Source organism: Poecilia mexicana, unplaced genomic scaffold (genome assembly GCF_051168715.1).
Source record: "Poecilia mexicana isolate PSO_F unplaced genomic scaffold, ASM5116871v1 scaffold_22, whole genome shotgun sequence".
Lineage (NCBI taxonomy): Eukaryota > Metazoa > Chordata > Actinopteri > Cyprinodontiformes > Poeciliidae > Poecilia > Poecilia mexicana.
In genome coordinates, this window is record NW_028263391.1 from 16,466,234 (window position 1) to 16,485,205 (window position 18,972).

The 18,972-nt window shown below is 37.7% G+C and overlaps 3 protein-coding genes across 4 annotated transcripts; 1 reads left to right on the top strand and 2 right to left on the bottom strand.

Moving 5' to 3' along the window:
* The first annotated feature begins 527 nt into the window (after nt 1–527).
* On the top strand, nt 528–10,569 carry xgb (x globin). The gene is made up of 5 exons (XM_014980390.2): nt 528–1,020; nt 4,659–4,766; nt 7,884–8,004; nt 8,115–8,195; nt 10,346–10,569. The coding sequence occupies exons 1-5, from the start codon at nt 842–844 to the stop codon at nt 10,463–10,465; spliced, it is 609 nt and encodes a 202-aa protein (XP_014835876.2). The 5' UTR covers nt 528–841; the 3' UTR covers nt 10,466–10,569.
* Nucleotides 10,570–10,626: 57 nt separating this feature from the next.
* Nucleotides 10,627–13,344, bottom strand: srp14 (signal recognition particle 14). The gene is made up of 5 exons (XM_014980391.2): nt 13,206–13,344; nt 11,782–11,854; nt 11,571–11,683; nt 11,443–11,475; nt 10,627–11,343 (listed from the first exon to the last, which is right to left on the bottom strand). Exons 1-5 carry the CDS (start codon nt 13,227–13,229, stop codon nt 11,254–11,256), a joined length of 333 nt encoding a protein of 110 aa, XP_014835877.1. The 5' UTR covers nt 13,230–13,344; the 3' UTR covers nt 10,627–11,253.
* A 909-nt stretch (nt 13,345–14,253) lies between these two features.
* pld4 (phospholipase D family member 4) lies at nt 14,254–18,959 on the bottom strand. 2 transcript variants are annotated; one of them, XM_014980388.2, is made up of 11 exons: nt 18,856–18,959; nt 18,673–18,738; nt 18,433–18,590; nt 17,251–17,434; nt 17,054–17,174; nt 16,839–16,966; nt 16,557–16,757; nt 16,319–16,458; nt 16,078–16,243; nt 15,225–15,321; nt 14,254–15,117 (listed from the first exon to the last, which is right to left on the bottom strand). In XM_014980388.2, the coding sequence occupies exons 2-11, from the start codon at nt 18,721–18,723 to the stop codon at nt 14,912–14,914; spliced, it is 1,452 nt and encodes a 483-aa protein (XP_014835874.2). In that variant the 5' UTR covers nt 18,724–18,738; nt 18,856–18,959; the 3' UTR covers nt 14,254–14,911. The 2 variants fall into 2 exon arrangements, with proteins under 2 accessions (XP_014835874.2, XP_087858987.1); XM_088002861.1 differs by having other exon boundaries at nt 18,673–18,919.
* Nucleotides 18,960–18,972: the final 13 nt, after the last annotated feature.

An 18,972-nucleotide genomic window follows, 5' to 3' on the forward strand; every position in this document is an offset into this window, starting at 1 on the left:
AAACTGTAGACAGATGGGTTGGGAAACATTGTCAGCAGAGGAAAAAGTCTTTACATGTTCAGCTTGTCATGTTTGTATTACGCCTTTTTATGGTAGAAATCCAAAATGAAGTGTTTAGATGCAACCTTTCGACCAAAAGCAAAAACGGTGGGATGAAATACACTTTGGAGATTTTAAAAAGATTGATGTATCCCAATAAACTATCCAATTTACAGACGCTTAAGTGAGAATAGTCGTCAAACATACAGCCAGAATTGTGCTAAAAGTTGGTTCATGGCAACAAAATGCACAAGATTCCTTTGTAAATTGCTCAGAGTTATTCAAATAAAAGTGTTTACTTATTTAAGCCTCTATTTGCAATCCTTGGGTGAATCAAAGAAGAACACCCACTTCCTTAACAGTCGGTGTAGTTTGCGTGATAATCTTCTGTTATGTTATTATACTGAGGCCATATTTGCGGCTCAGTTCAGTTCACCCCGAATTAAATCATACTTGGTTTGAAAATCAGTGTAAATGTAGCAGTAAATGCCCTAGCTAAAACCGGAAATACGAAGCACCATTCTGCAAAATAAAAGCTCTTTCTGAATTATGGGCTCACTTGCTAGGCGTTTATCTTATTGTGAAAGCAACAACCAGAACCAGCACCCCCCCCCAACTGTAATTTCTGACTTGATGAGTGATGTTTTTTGTTTTTTTTCTAAAAGAGGGGAGACAGTTCAAGACACGCACTCAAAAACCAGATGCCTCGCTGAACAGTTTAACCTCTCGGTTCTATGTCCATCATCTGGGAACGTGAATAATAACAAAAAGTCGCCATTATCTCCGTTGTTTTAGATGAAGAATGGGGTGCGCGATTTCAAGTCTGGCAACAAAGACGGAGTTTTCACAGAGGGACAGAGAGGAGGCTGCAGCCGCCGCAGCTGCTGCGCATCTCAGCGAGGAGCAGGTTCAGATGATCAAGGATTCCTGGAAAGTTATTCGAGACGATATTGCCAAAGTTGGGATTATTATGTTTGTCAGGTAAGACGTCTTCACACTATCTCGGATCTTTCTTGTTGGGTTTTTAGTTTTAAAATTATTAAAATAATAATAATAAATAACATAAACATCAAATTTCCTGTAGAATTTTTTTTACGTTTAAAACAACAACAACAAAAAAAGTATCAATGATTTTATAAAATGACGTATTTAATTCTACTAGAATGGTCACAACAGAAAAAGGAAGAGAAAATAAACTTTTTCCTTCATCGTCATGCTGTGCTGGTGTCAAACTCCAGTCCTGAACAACTTTTAGATGTGCCTCTGCTGCACCACACCTGAATAGAATAATTAGGTCATTAGCAAGGCGCTGGAGAACTGATCTACACAAGAAGGAGGTAATTAAGCCATTTCATTCCAGTGTTTTGTACCTGTGGCAAATCTAAAAACTGCAGGACAGCGGCCCTTGAGGGCTGGAGTTTGACACTGTCAGGGCCGGCCTTCCTTACCCAGGCTTTGGCATAAACAAACATTATACTATGATGTCATATTTTACTTTTGAAATACACTGCTAATTAAACCATGAACAGAGATCCAACAAGTAGATTGGCTGCAAGCCTGAACGAAATAGCAGTTATTGATGACCATAACAGCATCATAAATAATAAAATCGGGTATCACAGCGGCCCAAGTTTTCTTATTGGTGCATCCCTACACTATTTTAGTAGGGATGCACCAATAATGATCTTTTTTTTTTCTTTCTTCTTTTACATAAGATGTAAAAGGAAAGTTATTTACTTTATCTTCTCAACATTACCGGTTTGAAAAGAGACTGAAACTGTCACCTTCATAGATTTCAATGTTTAGATTATTTAAAACATTCTTAAGAAATCATACATCAGCAATCTGGTGTGTGTGTGTGTGTGTGTGTGTGTGTGTGTGTGTGTGTATATATATATAAACATAGAAAGCATCTAAAAAAATCTAGCCTGGTGCTGTCTGGTTATTGAAAACAAATAAATAGTATATATATAAGAGTAGCTGTCTGCTCTTATATAGAGTAGACAATATATTCCAATAGTATATTTATTGGAAACAAATAAATAGTATATATAAGAGGGAGTTATTCTTTTGGTCTGAGCAACTGCCTATCCACCTAGTCGACATGGAGATTTGTATCCCCCTTAGACTAGAGGGGTGGCAGAAATTCAAAACAGTAATTCAGGCTGCCAGTTTTTATTATGTTTGGTCGAACAGGTTGCCCTCAACTGGAAGGCCGCTCTGGGCAGGAAGCCATATCACCAGTATCTAAAACTACATCTAATTTCAGGTGTTAAAATACCTTTTCTAAGGCATCTCTATTTGTTGCTGACCTCATGACCTCTCAGGTCTACTTAGGATCTTTGGGAATGCTTTCTGATGGGAGCCTAGCCTGTTACAAGCCACAAACTGTGCATTCCTCCTGCTTAATACTCTGACCCACAGCTTTCCACTGAGAGCTGGAAGCAGAAACCTCCTGCTTGTTCTCCTCTCTTATCTCTCACATCCTAACATCGTTACCTGACATGACAGAGCTTCTGGTCTGCAGTAGTGTTGGCTAATTAGGGCATTAGCCATCAGGAAAACTAACAATTTTATGAAGATAACCAGCGTCCACGAAAACATTTTCATCTCTCCGAGAGTTTGTAGAAAAAGATAATGCAAATAAAGAATGATAAAGTGAAAAACTGTGAACCCCGTGGTGTAAAAAGACCTTTGGATTTGCAGGTTTTCACAAAGATGAAGCTCAGAGCCAAACCAGGGTCACCGTACCGGATCTCGGCTGCAAACAGAGATCAAATAAACACTTGGTATCTTTCTTCCTGCCAAAGAATGTTCCTCTGTTACACATATTCAAAACGAGCAAAGAGCAGATCAAAACTGGTTGTGAATAATGCATAATTGGACCGAATGGAACCTCTGTGCGAAGCCAATTAAAATCCCACTTGAGCTATTCGCGGGAGCAACATTGTCTGCGTATGTTGCGAGAGCGTGCGCACTCCTGTCCACGAGAGGAACAAACAATAGTGGAAAATAACAAGAGCTCTACACGCTGCCGCTGCGCTGAGAGGAGAAGCAGTCAGTTTCCCCACCTTTTAATATCAGGAGTAAGGTCAGGGACAGAAAATGGAAAAAAGAAAGTTATTTCTTTTATCTTCACAGCACTACTGAGTGAATGACTGGGGTCAAAAAAAAGGAACAAAGACTGAACCTGTCGCCTTCAAATATTTCAATGCTTAGATGCCAACATTTATTAAAAACTTTGCTTAAGAAATAATAGATTAATTTATAGAAAAAAATATAGAAAGCATCTAATAAGATTTAGCCTGTAGCTGCCTCAGTTTACGTCTTCTAAGTCAAATTGTGGTAATCACTATCAATAAATCATATTTCTATGAATCAAAAGAGACTGTTCCTTGCAGAAGTATTCACACTCCTTCAGCTTTTCCACATTCAGTCATCTTCATTCTGAGGCCTTAAATACAAACAATTGCTTTCATCTGTCACCCAACAGGTAAATGCAGTGTTAAATGCAGCTCTTCTAAAATGGCTACAAAACTATCCAAAGTTTTCAACATCCACGCATCACTCCTTTTTCTTAAATGGAAGCAAAAGGAGTGAAACACAAACGGATTGTAATGGGAATTTGTGGTCATGACCGAACTGTAAGGCTCAGGCTGAAGGAAATGAGATTTACACACCGAAAGGCCAAATGTAAATCATGATAAACAGCTAAAGAGGGGAAAAAAAACAAGATTAGAGTGAGCCGGAACGTTGGTTTAATGCAGGTCGGATGAAGCGCATGGAGATAACAGCCTGAAGAAAACAGGCATTCATCCTGTCTAAATGTATGGAGGCTGCATGTCAAAGGACAAGAGGAGAGGACATTTCTCCGCATGTCGGCATTTTGGAAATTGTTTTAACTTTAATCGTTTGCTTCAAATCATTAGACTTTTTAAATGACAATGCATGCTGTGGCAGTATTACATTCATCTTAATTGGGATTTTATTTTGCTCTTGTAAATGCAGACTGTCAGGTTAAAGCTTTTCATAAAATTATCTGCTAATAAAATGTCTCGCCTATAGGCTGCTCTGGAAGCTCATTAAGTATCTCATGGCGAACAGTATCCTTAACTCTATAACCTTCCAGCTGAACTAAATCTCAGGATCTACAGCCAGAGACGGCTACAGCTGATGATCAATGGGCAGCAAACCGAGGAATCATCTGGCTGACAAACTTGCAATCTTGCTACTGATTGCAGCTGCTGGTTGTTAAAATCGGAGCGCAAGGCCGTTGGGATATAAATACTCAGACCAAGATCTGCGAAAAGGGAAAAAAAAAAAAAAAGCTAAATCTGATCTCTTTTCAAAGTACCAGAGGAAGAAAAATGACTGAACAGTGAAGCCACTTATCAAAACGATGATGAGAACAAATGTGTGTTTACCCTCTGCATTGTGAATACAGGATCACACTGTGACTAATCCTGAAGGGTTTTAATCTTCATGATGGAAGTGGGGGGGGAGGGACCCGTGGGGGACATTTGTTTCGGTTTGGCCAAGGATGTGACAGGCTGCCTCACGAGTGGCTCTCAGAGGCTTACGGATGGCTGCTTCTACTGCTCTTGTTGTCTTGGTAACAGGTTGTTTGAGACGCATCCCGAGTGCAAAGATGTCTTCTTCCTGTTCCGAGATGTGCAGGACCTGGAGAGGCTGAGGACAAACCGGGAGCTCAGAGCGCATGGCCTTCGGTGAGTTACAGCCGACGCGTCTCAAAACAGACGCCCAAACGTGTTGAGACGTTTGGACGTCTATTCACACCCCGAAAAGTATTCGCACCCCGATAGCCTTTTCTAATTTTGTCCCCCGACAGCCACAAATGTTAAAACTATTTTGTCTTACAAAAAAAAGGCTAAATTCATGAAGTGAATTTTCTAAAATATTTTCTCACAGTTTTAATTCCAGCATAAAGGAACAAGTTAGAGCAGAATATGACAAAAAAAAATTTCAGAGTTTCATTCAAAATTAGTCTTTATGATGCAGTTTGTTTATTCTCTAATCTGCTCTATGAAACCACTAAGGCCGTAAAAGAGCAGCTGGATTTATACCAAGATTAAACCACACCCAGAGGGACTCCGTTTTGCAAAATGAGTGACTCCTGAAGATGTCTAATTTAAAGTGTGGAATACTAATTCATTTCCTGTCTACTTCACAGTTATGTATGGAGGACCAAAACTGACATAATAAGAAAAAAAGCATAAATATATATTTAGTTTTTCTTTGTCCTTACACATGAGTTTCTGTCAAGAAATGTATATATTTTTGGAAAAGTAAAAAAACAAAAAAGGACAGGAGGCAATGACACAAGAAAGAGGGATGGTATAAGGAAAAACAAAACAAAATATTTACTTTTCTTGACAAAAATGCGTGTTTAGAGGAAATGAAAAAGAAAATGTATACATTTCTTGATAGAAACTCATGTGTAAGGATGAGGAAAAACTAAATATATATCTATGCTTTTATTCTTATTATGTCAGTTTTGGTCCTCCGTAGTTATGCACTATTTTGTAAGCCAAAGAGCTTTGACATGCTGTTGCATCTGTCTCATAGTGCCAAGTATGTGTTTCAGTCTGTTTTATGTAAATCTGCATTTCTGTTTGTTGGTAAATATTAAAATCTAATCCATTCTTTCCGTCTTTATGTCCAGCAGACTTTAATTTAAGGGCTCCATTTATTGTACTTTTGCTTTGAATTGTACTTTTATTTTTTCTCAGCCTTCAATGGAAAAACTGCCAATTGCTGTTAAGGCACATAATATCTTGAAATAAGCAGAAATTAAGAGGTAGCCTGCATATCACCGATGTCTGGGATCAAACGGCAGAAATAAGAAATTGTGAATCAGAATGGGTCGAAACGTTCTGCAGTTGTTTACTGATGACTCAAACTTGTTCTGTGTCAGCACTTTGCCTTCTCAGACAGCAGGAAAGTGGTTTGTGGATTATTGAATGTAATTAATGTCTATATTTAGGTTTGATAAAGGTACATCCTAGGGGATGAGGTTCACCTCTACATCTACAGTAGTTATATTAAAAAAAAAAAATCTTTAATTTGTAATGGAGTGAAAAATTGATGTGCTTCATCTGCCTCCACAGACAAATGTGCTGCCTTCTCTTGCTTCATAAAAATCCTCCTCCTAACTATGAGAAGGTGTGTATTTGGGGCTTTGTAGCTGAGTGTACGCCCTTTCTATAAATAAGAAGGCACAACACAACCTCAGAGGCTCATTTAGAGATCTCTGAATGTTGTTGATAAAGACTAAAACAGTCGACTGCTTCATTTTATTTGGTTCCTGCCACTCGTTACCTTCAGTTTAAATATGATGGTGCTACTTTGCGTAACGTTTTCCCCTCCCAAGGCACTAAGCGAATTTTCATGCACTCTGAGGAATGGTGGTCACTAGGGTACAAAATCCCTCTGAGGGAATTTATGGCAGCCAGATGAGCCGAAACAAAAAACGTAAACAGTGCTCATGTATATGAGACTAAAGCTCGTCCATGTGGATTTAATTGTTTTGGAGCAAGATGATTATGTTTAGTTTGTTAAAGTAAGAAGGCCCTAGGCGTCTATGCAGCACCTTGAGGGAAAAAGTAGTGCATAACTGTGAAATTGTTGCTTTTAAAATTTGAAAAGTGTGGCACGCATCTGTGTATGCGCCCGCTTTTATTCTGATGTCTCTAAATAAAACCCAACTGCCCTCAGGAGTCTAAACGGAGACAAGTGTGTAATTTTGTTCCAGAATAAATCCGGTCGTTCTGTAAATGCCTCGGAGGTTTGTTGGGGAACAAACGGCTTAATGAAGATCAAGGAACACGGTCGCTCCGTGAAGCCTGATGCAATCGAGATGAAACGAGGTAACTCTGGAGGAGCTGCAGAGATCCACAGCTGATGTGATTTTTTTTTTTTTATTATGTAAAGCACTTTGAAATGTGCTATGCAAATAAAATTTGATTGATTGATTGATCTATTCAAAGGTCTGGTCACAATGGAAAAGTGCAAAGATGAAATCGATTGTTTTTAAAGAAAGCCAAAGGAAGTCAGAGTTTTGTTTGTCATGCAGGAGGCATGGCAGCTATGAAGGAGAAGGTGATTGGTTCAGATAAGACCAAAAACTGATGCGAAAAACACTTTCTATAGAACAAATTAACACCGTTACCTGGACCAGGGGAGTATCATGCTGTGGGGATGATTTTCTTCAGCAAGGACGTTGGTTTGATTAATTTGAAGCCAAAGTCAGCCTTTTGAAAACTATAAAAAAATAAACATCTCAAGCTTTCTTCTTGCACTCACTTATTTTTCTTTATGTAAACATAAAACTGGAGGTAACAAAACAATGCTGCGCATATTAAAGAGACGAACGGCTAGGAAAGTGCAAAACTCCTCAAGTGGTTTTATAATCTGAATGGTTCTCATCGCTCCAACACTGCGAGGCTGAGCCGAGGGAAAAATAGCCAATTAAAATGTGAGGACCTGAAGGTGCAGAGGGTAGTGTGGCATTTCAACAATCCATGCACAGATTAGAGGTATTTCACATCCCAGCGGGAAGCTTTCTGCTGGAAAATCGGGAGATAAGACCCCGACACCGAGTGAGGAGGAGGAGGAAGAACTTTGGATTGATGGCAGGTGTAAAAACGAAACAATAATTTAAAAAAAGCATTGTGCAAGTAATATGAGCACAAATACTTTACTAGCTCCTGTTTTACGAATTTGTAAGAATGCTAATCCCTTCTACACTGATATTGGTAGTAGCAGGATGTTAATGGATCAATGAAACTGAACCCAGATCTCCCAACCCTCTCTCCATCTCTCAGAGTGATGTCCTTTATTGAGAAGAGCGTGGCCAGACTGGATCAGCCGGAGAGACTGGAGGCTCTGGCTGTGGAGCTGGGAAAAAGCCATTATCACTACAACGCCCCACCTAAATACTACAACGTAAGACCCTCTGACAATCGCAGCAACCAAAAGAAGTGACAAGAAAAAAGAAAAAAAAAAAAAATTATCATCCGCAGACGAATCAGTCTAACATGGATGGTGTTTTTCAGTATGTTGGCGCAGAGTTTATCTGTGCTGTGCAGCCTATCCTAAAGGAGAGGTGGACCGCCGAGTTGGAGGAGGCTTGGAAGGTAAATCGAAGAAATGTATCGAACAAATCACAAACAATTAGGTCTTGGAATTTCAAAATAACTGAGTCTAAATAATTAAATTAATGGTATAGACTTTACTTTTTGTGGTTTTTGTGTTATTGTCTGCCTAACAAGTGGTTTGATTACGTTGCTTTTTTTCTTATTTCTTCTCTCTGATGTTGAAAATCCCTTGAAAATATCATACGTAGTTGCTTACAACCGATTAAAGCTTCTTCTTTTTCTGTGAATCTGAAAAATTTATGGAACCACAAAAGGTTGAAACTCGGAATCTCATAAATATTTTACAAAATTCAAACATTTTAAATCACATTTACTCTCAAAACTAGATTAGTTTTAATAATCAGTGCTCCATCAAAAAAGGTAGTTTAATTAAAAATATAACTTTTTCTAGCTAAAATATATGTTTATAATACTGGGTTATAAATAACGTATTTGCTTAATTACTTCAGAGTTAAATCTAACGTCTTAATACTTTAACAGTACTGATGGCGCGCTTCATGTACTTTTGAACTGCCAGACCATTGGCTCCAGCACAGGATTTTTCATTACTTTCACATACAAAGTAATTATTTTCAAGTAGATTTTCATTATTAGGACTCCAGGGATCTTTTTTTTTTTTATATCGGCAGTGCAAATGGGCTTTCATGCACATTAAAGAGGTTACTCACTGGAGAGTAGAAAAAAGGAGTGTCGATTCAGCAAGGGTCAAATAAGCTAATCTACAGGAGAGTAAATCATTAAACGCTTGAGATTAACTTTCTGATGCATTTTAATCTAAATTTAAATTACAGTATATATATATTTTTTTATTATTTTGTGTGTCTCTTCAAGAAACAGAATCTAGGTGGTGATGCAAAAAAAGAGCAGCTGATTCCGACTCGTCACTTTCAGCCACAACACTGCTGCTGTAGACAAATCTCCCCAATGCAGCGTGCAGCATGTCAAATTAAAGATTAAGATTATTATAAAAATCTGCACCTGATGGAATTTATCATGGCAGAAATAATAGAGCATGGTTTTGCAGCCTCGTGTTGTGCTGCTGCAAGATTTGAATAATCTCAAAAATAACTCCCCAGCAGGTGAATCCATTTTAGGATTACTTTTGTTCCTAAGCAGATTTCTGGGAAAAGATCAAAGGCTAAATTTTTATATATGCAGAGTTCTTTATCAAACGGCATCTACGGCCCTTTGTGAGCTTTTAATCTATTGTCACGACTACCTATGAATATATTTAAACTGTGTGCAGTTAACCTGTGGAGAAAAATAAATACATCTTTAAATCCATGCCACCAGACCTTAAAAAGCCAGCAAAGTTCAGAGATTTTTTTTTCTAATACTAATGACTATGGCTTAGAGGAAAGTCAAACCCAGAATTCAGTCTCTGAATATTAGAATAAACTAGTTTAAAATGTTATTTCTTTGTAAAGTGTCTTTGAAGTTCCTGAAAAGTGCTACACAATGGGATTTCATAAAAAAAAGAAGCTTTTTAATACAGAAATATTGTGTTATGTCCCATATGATCCTTGGGAGGACTGCTGTTGCCTAGCAGACATTCACAGACACCTTCCGCAAGGAAGGGAAGAGACAAAACAAATTAAAGAAATTAAGTTAATAGAAAAGTTTAGTGGAAGGACAAAAGGTGCACAAGCAGTAAGGATAAATTAGCATGCATTGGTGTAAATTATCAGAGTTCCAGGATATGAGAAAAAGTTTTTTTTTTTTTTTTAAAAAAGGGCAGGTTTTTTTATTTTAAAGATGTTTAAACTCATCTGAGAGGCTTCTTCGGTACTGAAGCCTGGACTTGAAGTATGAGACCTATAAGTTATTAATGAGACTATCATCTCTTCGATTTCCTGTTGATGTTAACACTGACAATACCAACTTGTGAATTGTTTTGGTAATGTTTTGAAACTCATTGTTGACTGTAGGTGATAGAGCAGCAGTCTGATTGTTTCTGATTACAACTTATAAGCCTGATATTTCCAACCCGGATATCAGAACTAAAGAAGCTTTTTGTATGAGAGATGATTTGCTGAAATCATTAGTATACCTACAATTTTTTTTTTAAATAATTTTCCAATTTAAGTACCTTTTTCATGACATGCTTAAAATGTGTTTTACATTTTCAGACGATGTTCCAGTATGTATCGAGCCTGATGAGGCAGGGATATCAGGACGAGAGCGCCCGGCAGCGCAACCTGGCAGCGTCCCCAAAGGACAGACTGGACAAGAAGAACACAGCTCTATGAAATGATCCGTCTCTAAACAACACAGACTGATTTGACTGATTTTACCAACACAGCACAGAAATGTCTATATGTATACACTGTTTTTAACTGTCTTTTTTTCTACACTGTCCGTGTCCAGACATTATCTGTCATTTTAACAGAAAGAACTGAATTCATTCACATTTTTAACCAAAAAAAAAAAAAACTTTATTTATGAACTTAAATTCTGATGCCAGGGAAAATACAAACCCTTTTTGATTGGTACAGCATAGTCTGGCCATGTAAATAGAAAGGGGAGCAACTTGTTAGGCGTTTTACTAAAAATGAAACCTAAACATAAATTACGCTGAGCAATCACAAATTGATTTAACTATTTCTGGATGACTTTCAAATCCTCAAAAAGAATTTTTTTTTTTCTAAATTAAAAAGCCAACCCTGCACAACATAAATAAGGATCAACAAGCAAAAATCAAAACCTGCTAAGAATTGGACTCTGTGGGGTTGGCCCCAGGGGAAGCAGGATTCAGTAAAATGGTGACATGCTCCATGTTGTACAAGAAAATGAAAATCCTCAGGTCTTGTTCTTAATCACCCAATGGCACTGAAAAGCCAGGGGATAAAGCATCACCGTGTAAACAATGGCATCTTGTGTACATAGTCACCAGGATTCTGATTCTGAGGTTTGAGGTGAGCAGGAGGAGGAGAGCTGAGTGGAGTTGGAGATCACATCATCACAAGGAGCTCCCCCTTACCGTCCCCTCAACCTGAAATGGACAGCTCAGCCACTGTTTCCATTAAAAGTCCATCGCTCATTGTGTGGCTTTGGTTTTCTTGCTCTTGCTTTTCTTATCTTTCTTCTTAAGACCGTCTATGTGAGCTCTTAGAAGATTGGAGTATGCCTGGAAAGGACGATACAGATGCAGATGGATGAATAATTAAAGATGTGAAAACAAAGGACTGGGTCTGTATTCAAAAAACACAAGATGAGCTCAACCTACCATCTGAAACTTGATTACTTCTTTGGTGCTAACCTAAAAGTAGAGGAATATATGGTTCACCAATAGATCATACAGCAAAAATACAAAGAAAACCCGACTGAAAAACTGAGTTCAAAAAAGGAGCTCACCACTGTGCTAATTTTCTTCTTGCCATCAGATGCTCTGATGAGACACTTGTTATCAGCAGGTTCAAATGACTCCGGATGCCCTTTTTTGGGAACTGGTTTAGTTCTACCATCATCTAAAAGAATAATTTTAAAAAATAATCCGGTTCTTAGAGGTTAAATGATGCAAATTAAACATGTACGTTTGTGATTTAGGTCAAACAGAATAACTTACACTTCTTTAGTGTGATGGCAACACTTCCTGATGTTCGACACTTCTGGAAGAGCCGAGTGAGCTCTGTGAGAAACTAATGAGAAAACAGTTTGAAGTTTTTTTTTTTTCCTTTAATCCGTACACTTTACAAAGTCAGGTGAGAAGAATGATATCGGTCATTTTGTTCGTTGTAAGTCTGGTGATTGCAAAACCGACTTTCAGGTTTGAGAAGGAGTCGTCATCCATGGTGTGTGTGTGTGTTTTTTTTAAAAGGTGATTTTCTATAGTCTGCTCAAAATATACTGTCAGGAGATGCAGTTAAGAAACTCCAATAAATATTATCTACAGACACGGGTGTGGTTCATGCAGAATTATTTTGACTGGAACATGACACCATGAATCAACAGGTCTAGCCAAATCAATGACAATATGGTGCAATATAGGGTTATGAATTTAAAAATATTTTTTTCTGTTATATTTGAGATCTGAGTATTTCATGATGATTTATCTCCTGATTCCTGTAACATACTGGATATTCATTTTGGCTCGATTTTTACCTATCAATTATACCTTAGATACTGGACAAACGCAGAAACCAGTTTATTTTACAGAAAGACACGAAGCTGAAGTTGCCCTCTGATAATGGTTTCCGATTGGGGAAATGGCTAAAAGGAGAAGCCACTTATTTTTCATCTTTGACATGTTCTAGTTTAAACGCTACAGTATTTAAACTCTTCAAACCTGGACTAGATTTTTTAGACTAATCGTATATATAAAACCAAGTTTGTAGTTTGTTAAGCCATTTGTTTTGTAGAAATTTAATAAAGGACAGTATTAGTCGGTCTTTTTAGCGTCTGAACCACATTAGAACTGCTCTAGCTAAAGAAAAAACTATATTACGAACTGAAATTTTTACAATAAGAAAGAAAGGCCTCAGAAAAGTCTGATAACTATTTTTATCCAAGGACTGACTGTATTTAATGAAAGTTATCATTCAGGTAATTTGCTAGCGTAAAACAGGTTGCAATACTGACAAACGATACATCGAGACATGATATAAACTCACTTCATTTTCATTCGAACAATCTTAATAGAGAAAGTGAAAATATATTTATAATTAGGAAAAAATACGTCAGGGCATTTCTTGAGACATACGTGGAGACATCGAATATACCACACGTCTGAGTTATATTACACATAAATTCAGGAATACAGCTTAAACATTACTGTTAGGCGCACATCGAGAGTATTAATAGCTTTTACAATGCAAACATGTGACGATATTTAAAGTCTCAACTAGTTCACTCAATCGTTAGCAGGCTGGCTAACATCACTAGCTCGAAATCTTGAGCCAACAAACGGCTAAAGAAGAGAGTATTTATGTACAGCAGTGAATTCATACGAACAGAGAAATACATGTCAGATAGTCTGTTTTATATTCTTACCGAATCATTCTCGAGTAACACCATAATTTCGACTTCTTCTGTGCTGTAGAGCTAACTCTCACTGTGAAGAGGCACACGTACTACAAGCTGAAGCTCCGCCCTGCGCCATTTCTTCAATGTCCCACTACATCACAACACTGCCACCTACTGTCATGGATGACCAAATGCCTCTATGTTAGTTTACACACATTTTCATTTAGTTAAAAATACGACCATATTTTACCTCCAAGAAATATGGAGGTATCATTTACCTACAGATTTAAAATGATAAAGGTTCAATTGAAAAGATATAAAAATAATATCAAATATTTGTCAACAAATGAATAACAAGTAGATTTTTTTAAGTTATATAAATAAGAACACAAAAGGTATTTTTATTGTTAAACTTAGTTTGTTTTAGTATTAAGACCTAAAAATGGAATTCCTGTTGCTATCGTAGGGATGCTGACACTTGGTTGCTGAATTTTTCAATTTTGGGTGTTAAGTCCTTTAGGACTCTGGAAATGTCCATGACCAGAATGTATGTGAAGAAAAAGCAACAAGAATTTGAGATCACTTGTATTTTGTATTAACCTTTTCTTTTAAACATAAAGTAACAGATTTGAAGTTTTGAAATTTATATTCTTTGTATAGCATCCCTCTTTGGTGCTCACAGAAAGCCCAGTAGCGTCTATAAGCAACTTAGTTTGCTTTTGATTTGTGCAAGAACCAAAATCAAAGACTACTTATTGTTCCTGTAAGTCTGTGGTTCCATATTTATTATTCCGGAGTTCTTCCTAATGCACGTTCAGTGAATCCTTTTCTTTTTTTAAAAGATTGATTCTGACAAAACATTGCAGCAGTTTCTACCCTCTTTGTCACAAGCAGCAATCTTTGAAAAAATATTTTATTCCCCAGACTTGTATCGGCCTTTTCTGGTATTTTCTTGAAGATTTTCATTATGCACACCTCCTAGAGGTATCTCTCTAGTATCTATCCTTACAAAAGATGCTGTCCGGGAATTATTTCAGAGTTTCTATGTTGAGGAAGTCAATAAATCATACAGCAATACTGAGAAAAATATTTTAAAAGAGTTTACAGTAGATACAGCTGAGTCAGTGTTGAATACAATACATGTTTGTGTTCTGCAGGAATAGCTTTTTTTCACAACGTGCATATTTTCAATCTTTAAACTATTGTGTTGTGTTTCTCTATAATTTCTCTGTAAAGGTAATTATGAAAAATGACACAAAATCGTATGTTACGCTAAGCAAAAGCTACAAAGACGTCATTTTCATAGCTGTAGCTGTGTCTATGAAGTTGTCTTCTCAAATTCAGGTTTAAATTCTGGCATTAACGTTTTATTTTTTGCAAATGTTAACGGCAGTCACACAGTAATAAGATATAAAGGCTATGATAAAGCTCCATCTATGCTTACTACACAAACAGCTAACTAATAACTTATACTCTAGCAGCTGAACTAGACTGAATGTGATATATTATCTCCATACATTGAGAAGCAAAGAAGCAATGCAGGTAAAAGTACATAGAAATGACATTTACCTGCATTTCTGCATTAGAATCTTTAACTAAAGCATCAGAGAAACTTTGTAAAATTATATAAAATGCTGATATTGAAAATGAAACGATGCAAAGCAACAGTTATGGTGGAAATGTTGCAATAAAAGCAAAATAAATTATTTGTAGTTGTTTGATAAAAACGTCAGTCATCTTGGTGACAGAGCACAGTCTGGGTTGTGTCCTAGATCTCCGAGGTGGACAGCGAATTCTGAGTGCCAGTCTCTGTTGAATACGTCCTTCAGCTGGTGGTACAGGGTCTTATTGTTCAATGCAGAGCGAGGAGTGTTCTGGGAAATGACCAGACTCACTCCAGCTGTGGTCAGAAAGTAGTCAGCCGCCCAGTTGGACGTACCTGTGTTGGAAAAGAGTGTTATTCGGTCAATTATTAACACAGTTTTTATTTAAAAAGCCCCCACTTCTTATTTTTAAACTCCTCAGTTGACATTAATATTAACTCACCTACGTATGCAACTTTATCAGTCACCATGTATTTATTATGATTGACTCTGGTGTATGGAATATCAGACTGATTTCCCACTGGGACGATGTAAAGTTTCTGAAACAACCAAAACAACAATTAAAACAGATGGCTTTTAGGAGAACTTTCCAGCATTGTGAAAAAGTATCTGCTCCCTAGAAAATACAAAATGCTATTTTAAACAATGATTTTATTTATTCAGGTAAAATAAATCCACCCAAACCAAAAAAAAAAGTGTGAAAAAGTAATTGACCCCTAAACCTAATAACTGGCATTGCCAAAGAAATTTTTGTCTCCCTCTCTCTTTTTTGCAGAATTACTTTAATTCTGCCACATTGGAGGACTTTTCAGCATGAACAACAACATGTTCAAGGCCATGCTGCAGCATGTTAATGTTAATAAAATCTTTAAAATCTTAGGCCTTTCCAAAACCATCATATTTGAGGCCATAACATGTGGACTTTCTTTAACCTAAGGTCAAGATTCTCCTTAAGTAACCCCAAACAATCACACTACCACCACCATGTTGGCATGGTGTCCTGTGTTTGAAATGTCATTAGTTTTACACCAAATGTATTAGAAATCAGCTTCAAAAAAGTTCCACTTCTGTCTTGTCAGATTTTTTTGTCTGTTGGAAATTGTGTTGTTTTTGGTCAGCTTTAGTTTTGGCTGTGAAATTCTCGCAAGGATGCACAGTTGTGTTAAAATATCTTTGACTATTTAAAGTGTAAGGGGGGAAAAGCAACAACTGAAGAAATTTACAAAGGGAAAGTGCAATTTTACAGCACAATCACACATGCATAAAACAGACACATTCTTTCCATGTGGTCTCACTATTTGGATGCTGATGTGATGGAGAGGGTAATCCATTGAAGCCAAAGACTTAAGGAAGGGCAACATGGCTGGATCAGAATCACGTCCACAGCTGATCAACATCCTGACCTTCACTTTCCTTTCAAACACAGCCATCTTAATGGCATCATCAATAAACGGCCAGTATCTGGAAGGACACCAGAGTGAGGAACTCAAACAAAACCAGAACATTTTGAATGTTAAAACAAGACTTTGGGCTTACTTGTGAGGCTTTTCAAAACGAGTGGTGGGGAAATACTCCATGACGGCAACATCTACAAATCTGTCAGCCTGTGAGATGGAGGACAGTATCGCCTCCAGGTCCTGAGTCCTTGATGGAGGACAAAAGGATGGAGGAGAACCCTGGGATAGTACACAAAATCAAAAATAACACCAGAATCACCCGACCCTCTCTTTGGGGTGAAAAAATTAAAAGAAGAAATGAAACAAAGGCCACTCACAGCAATGTAAAGACTGTTGGAGATGTTATCCTCTTTTACCAGCAGAGGGTGCTGTTTGTTGATGTTAGTGGAATAATTTGCAGGCCAGGGTTGTGGCAGGGAGCTGTTGGGTTGCCCCATTACCCAATAGGACTGGAAGATCTTATAAAGGTCCATTGCAAGACTGGAACAATTATAGACCGCCACTCCCAGTTCCTTTACCTGCAGTGGGGAATTTATTTTGAAAGCAATTTAAATAGGAACTTAATGTGAATGTGAACTTATTGCCATGTGTAGTTTTACCTGGGTCAGAGCCCTCCAGTCCATGTTGGCACTTCCAATGAACACATGCTTCATGTCAACAATCCAGAACTTGGTGTGGAGGACGCCTGCCGTCAGGCGACCAAACTCTACTCTTCTCACCTGAACTCCTGCAGACGAAAGTCATCAAAACAGTTTGCCAGAAATATAATTGACAATTCCTGTGAAAATTTTAAAGAAAAGAGTAACTATCAAACCTTTCTCTTTTAGGACCTTTAGATCTGTGGAGTTTGTTTTGACTGTGGGGACACTGCTCACCACGCGGACAGATATGTTCCTGGAGGGAAGTTCCCCAAATGCTTGCAGGATGTCCCTTCCCTGTTTTCCACAAAACATTCAACAAAGACTCAGATATTTTTGACAAATGTGAGCGAATTCTGAGCTAGGAACTCACAGCAATATCAGTGGAGGAGTTGACGTTGATGTCCTCCCCTGTTAACGTCCAGTAGAATGAGACTACATTCACGCTGTGTGATGCTCGAGAGATAAGGTCTTTCCAGGCTTGCTCCAGGGGGATCCCAAAAGTTGCATTGTTGTCATATTTTAGATATAGAGGAATACTTTCCACAAGGCTCATGCTGCAGGGGAAAGCAGGCTATATATTAATAAAAATAATTATAATCCCATATAAAATATTTGTAACAGTTGAGCTTTTTCTTTGTGATAGACAGACACAAAGCACTGCATAACTGGAAAATGAAAAAAAAAGTGTCTGAATGATGTGGTCATATTTGTTTTAAGACACTCTTAGGCTCACTAAAAGTCCTTCTCACTACTCATAAAATTTTGTCATGTTGGGAGCTTTCTTGAGGCCTAAGGTGCTTTGCAAATAACTTTTAGGTTATCGCAGTAAAAGAAAATTCTTCTTCATTGCGAAGAAGAATTTTCAACAATGGCAAGAAGAGATCCATTGTTGAAAACTCACACTGCATATCACCATGAACGCACCATCCAATCGGTACAGCGTGGTGCTGGTAGTGTCATGTGAGAAAGTTGCAGAGATCAACAGCCCAGGTGGGAAAATCTTCTGGCAGGAAAATCTTTATCAGTCCACCAATCCACTGTCTACACTTGTGTAGGATAGGCAATAAGAAAACCCAAGTGGTCTCATTTAAAGTTTTAAATGAACATGCTGAAGGTCCTCTGATCAGATGAAGTCAAAATTAAACTTTTGACTTACAGGCTAAACACTACACGTCACTGAAAACACAATTCCCACAGGGAATCCTGGCAGTGGCTGAATCATGCTGTGGAAATATTTTTCTTCGCCAGAGACAGTACCATTAGTTACCTGGGATTGGTTTGAATCAAAACACATTCATTTGTCAGAATGACCCAGCCAACTTGATCAACGTGGAAAGAAGAATGGCACGCCTTTTTTTTTTTAGTATTTAGAAGAATTGACTCAGGAGGGCTTAATATAAACCTACGCCAAACTTTTCAGACTTGAAATTGTCAAAATTTGAAAATCACTTTTCTTCCATTTCACAATTATGCTCCACTTTTTGTTCCACATAAAGTGGAATACATTCATAAAACCCTGTTCAAATTGTTTTGCAAGAAACAGGATTATTACCTGCACTGGTCAGTGAGGTTGAGCCCAGCACTGTCCTCAGGAAGAGTGTCATGGTTTTTAGGAGGTGTTGGTCTCTCCAACACAGCGATGGCAAGAATAACACCGAGCACAGTCAGACAGCCCAAAATCACAGCCAATGTCACACAGCTGGTCCTCCTCTGACAAAGATTAGCAGAAAGATTTTTTAGTAAAGAAAACAATGATCTCACAGAGAAAAATACATCTTGCGAGACAACCTACCCCTTTGTTTGAAACATAATTGTCATGAAGGCTTCTGTACATCGAGGTCATCTTTCCTTTGAGTCACTGGGTTTTTAAAAAAAAAAACAAAAAAAAAAAAACGTACTGGGTTTTTCTAGCTTTAAACAAAGTGTTTAACCTAATACAAGTTTTGTCTACGGTAATGCTAAAGAACGAACTCACTGGTTAACAGACCCAGCTTGTTTTTCAGTTCTTTCTTCCCCTTCAGCTTGCAGCCACAGCTGAACTACATATCTCTGCTGTTTAATATAACTGAGCACACTTCCTGTTTTTACTTTC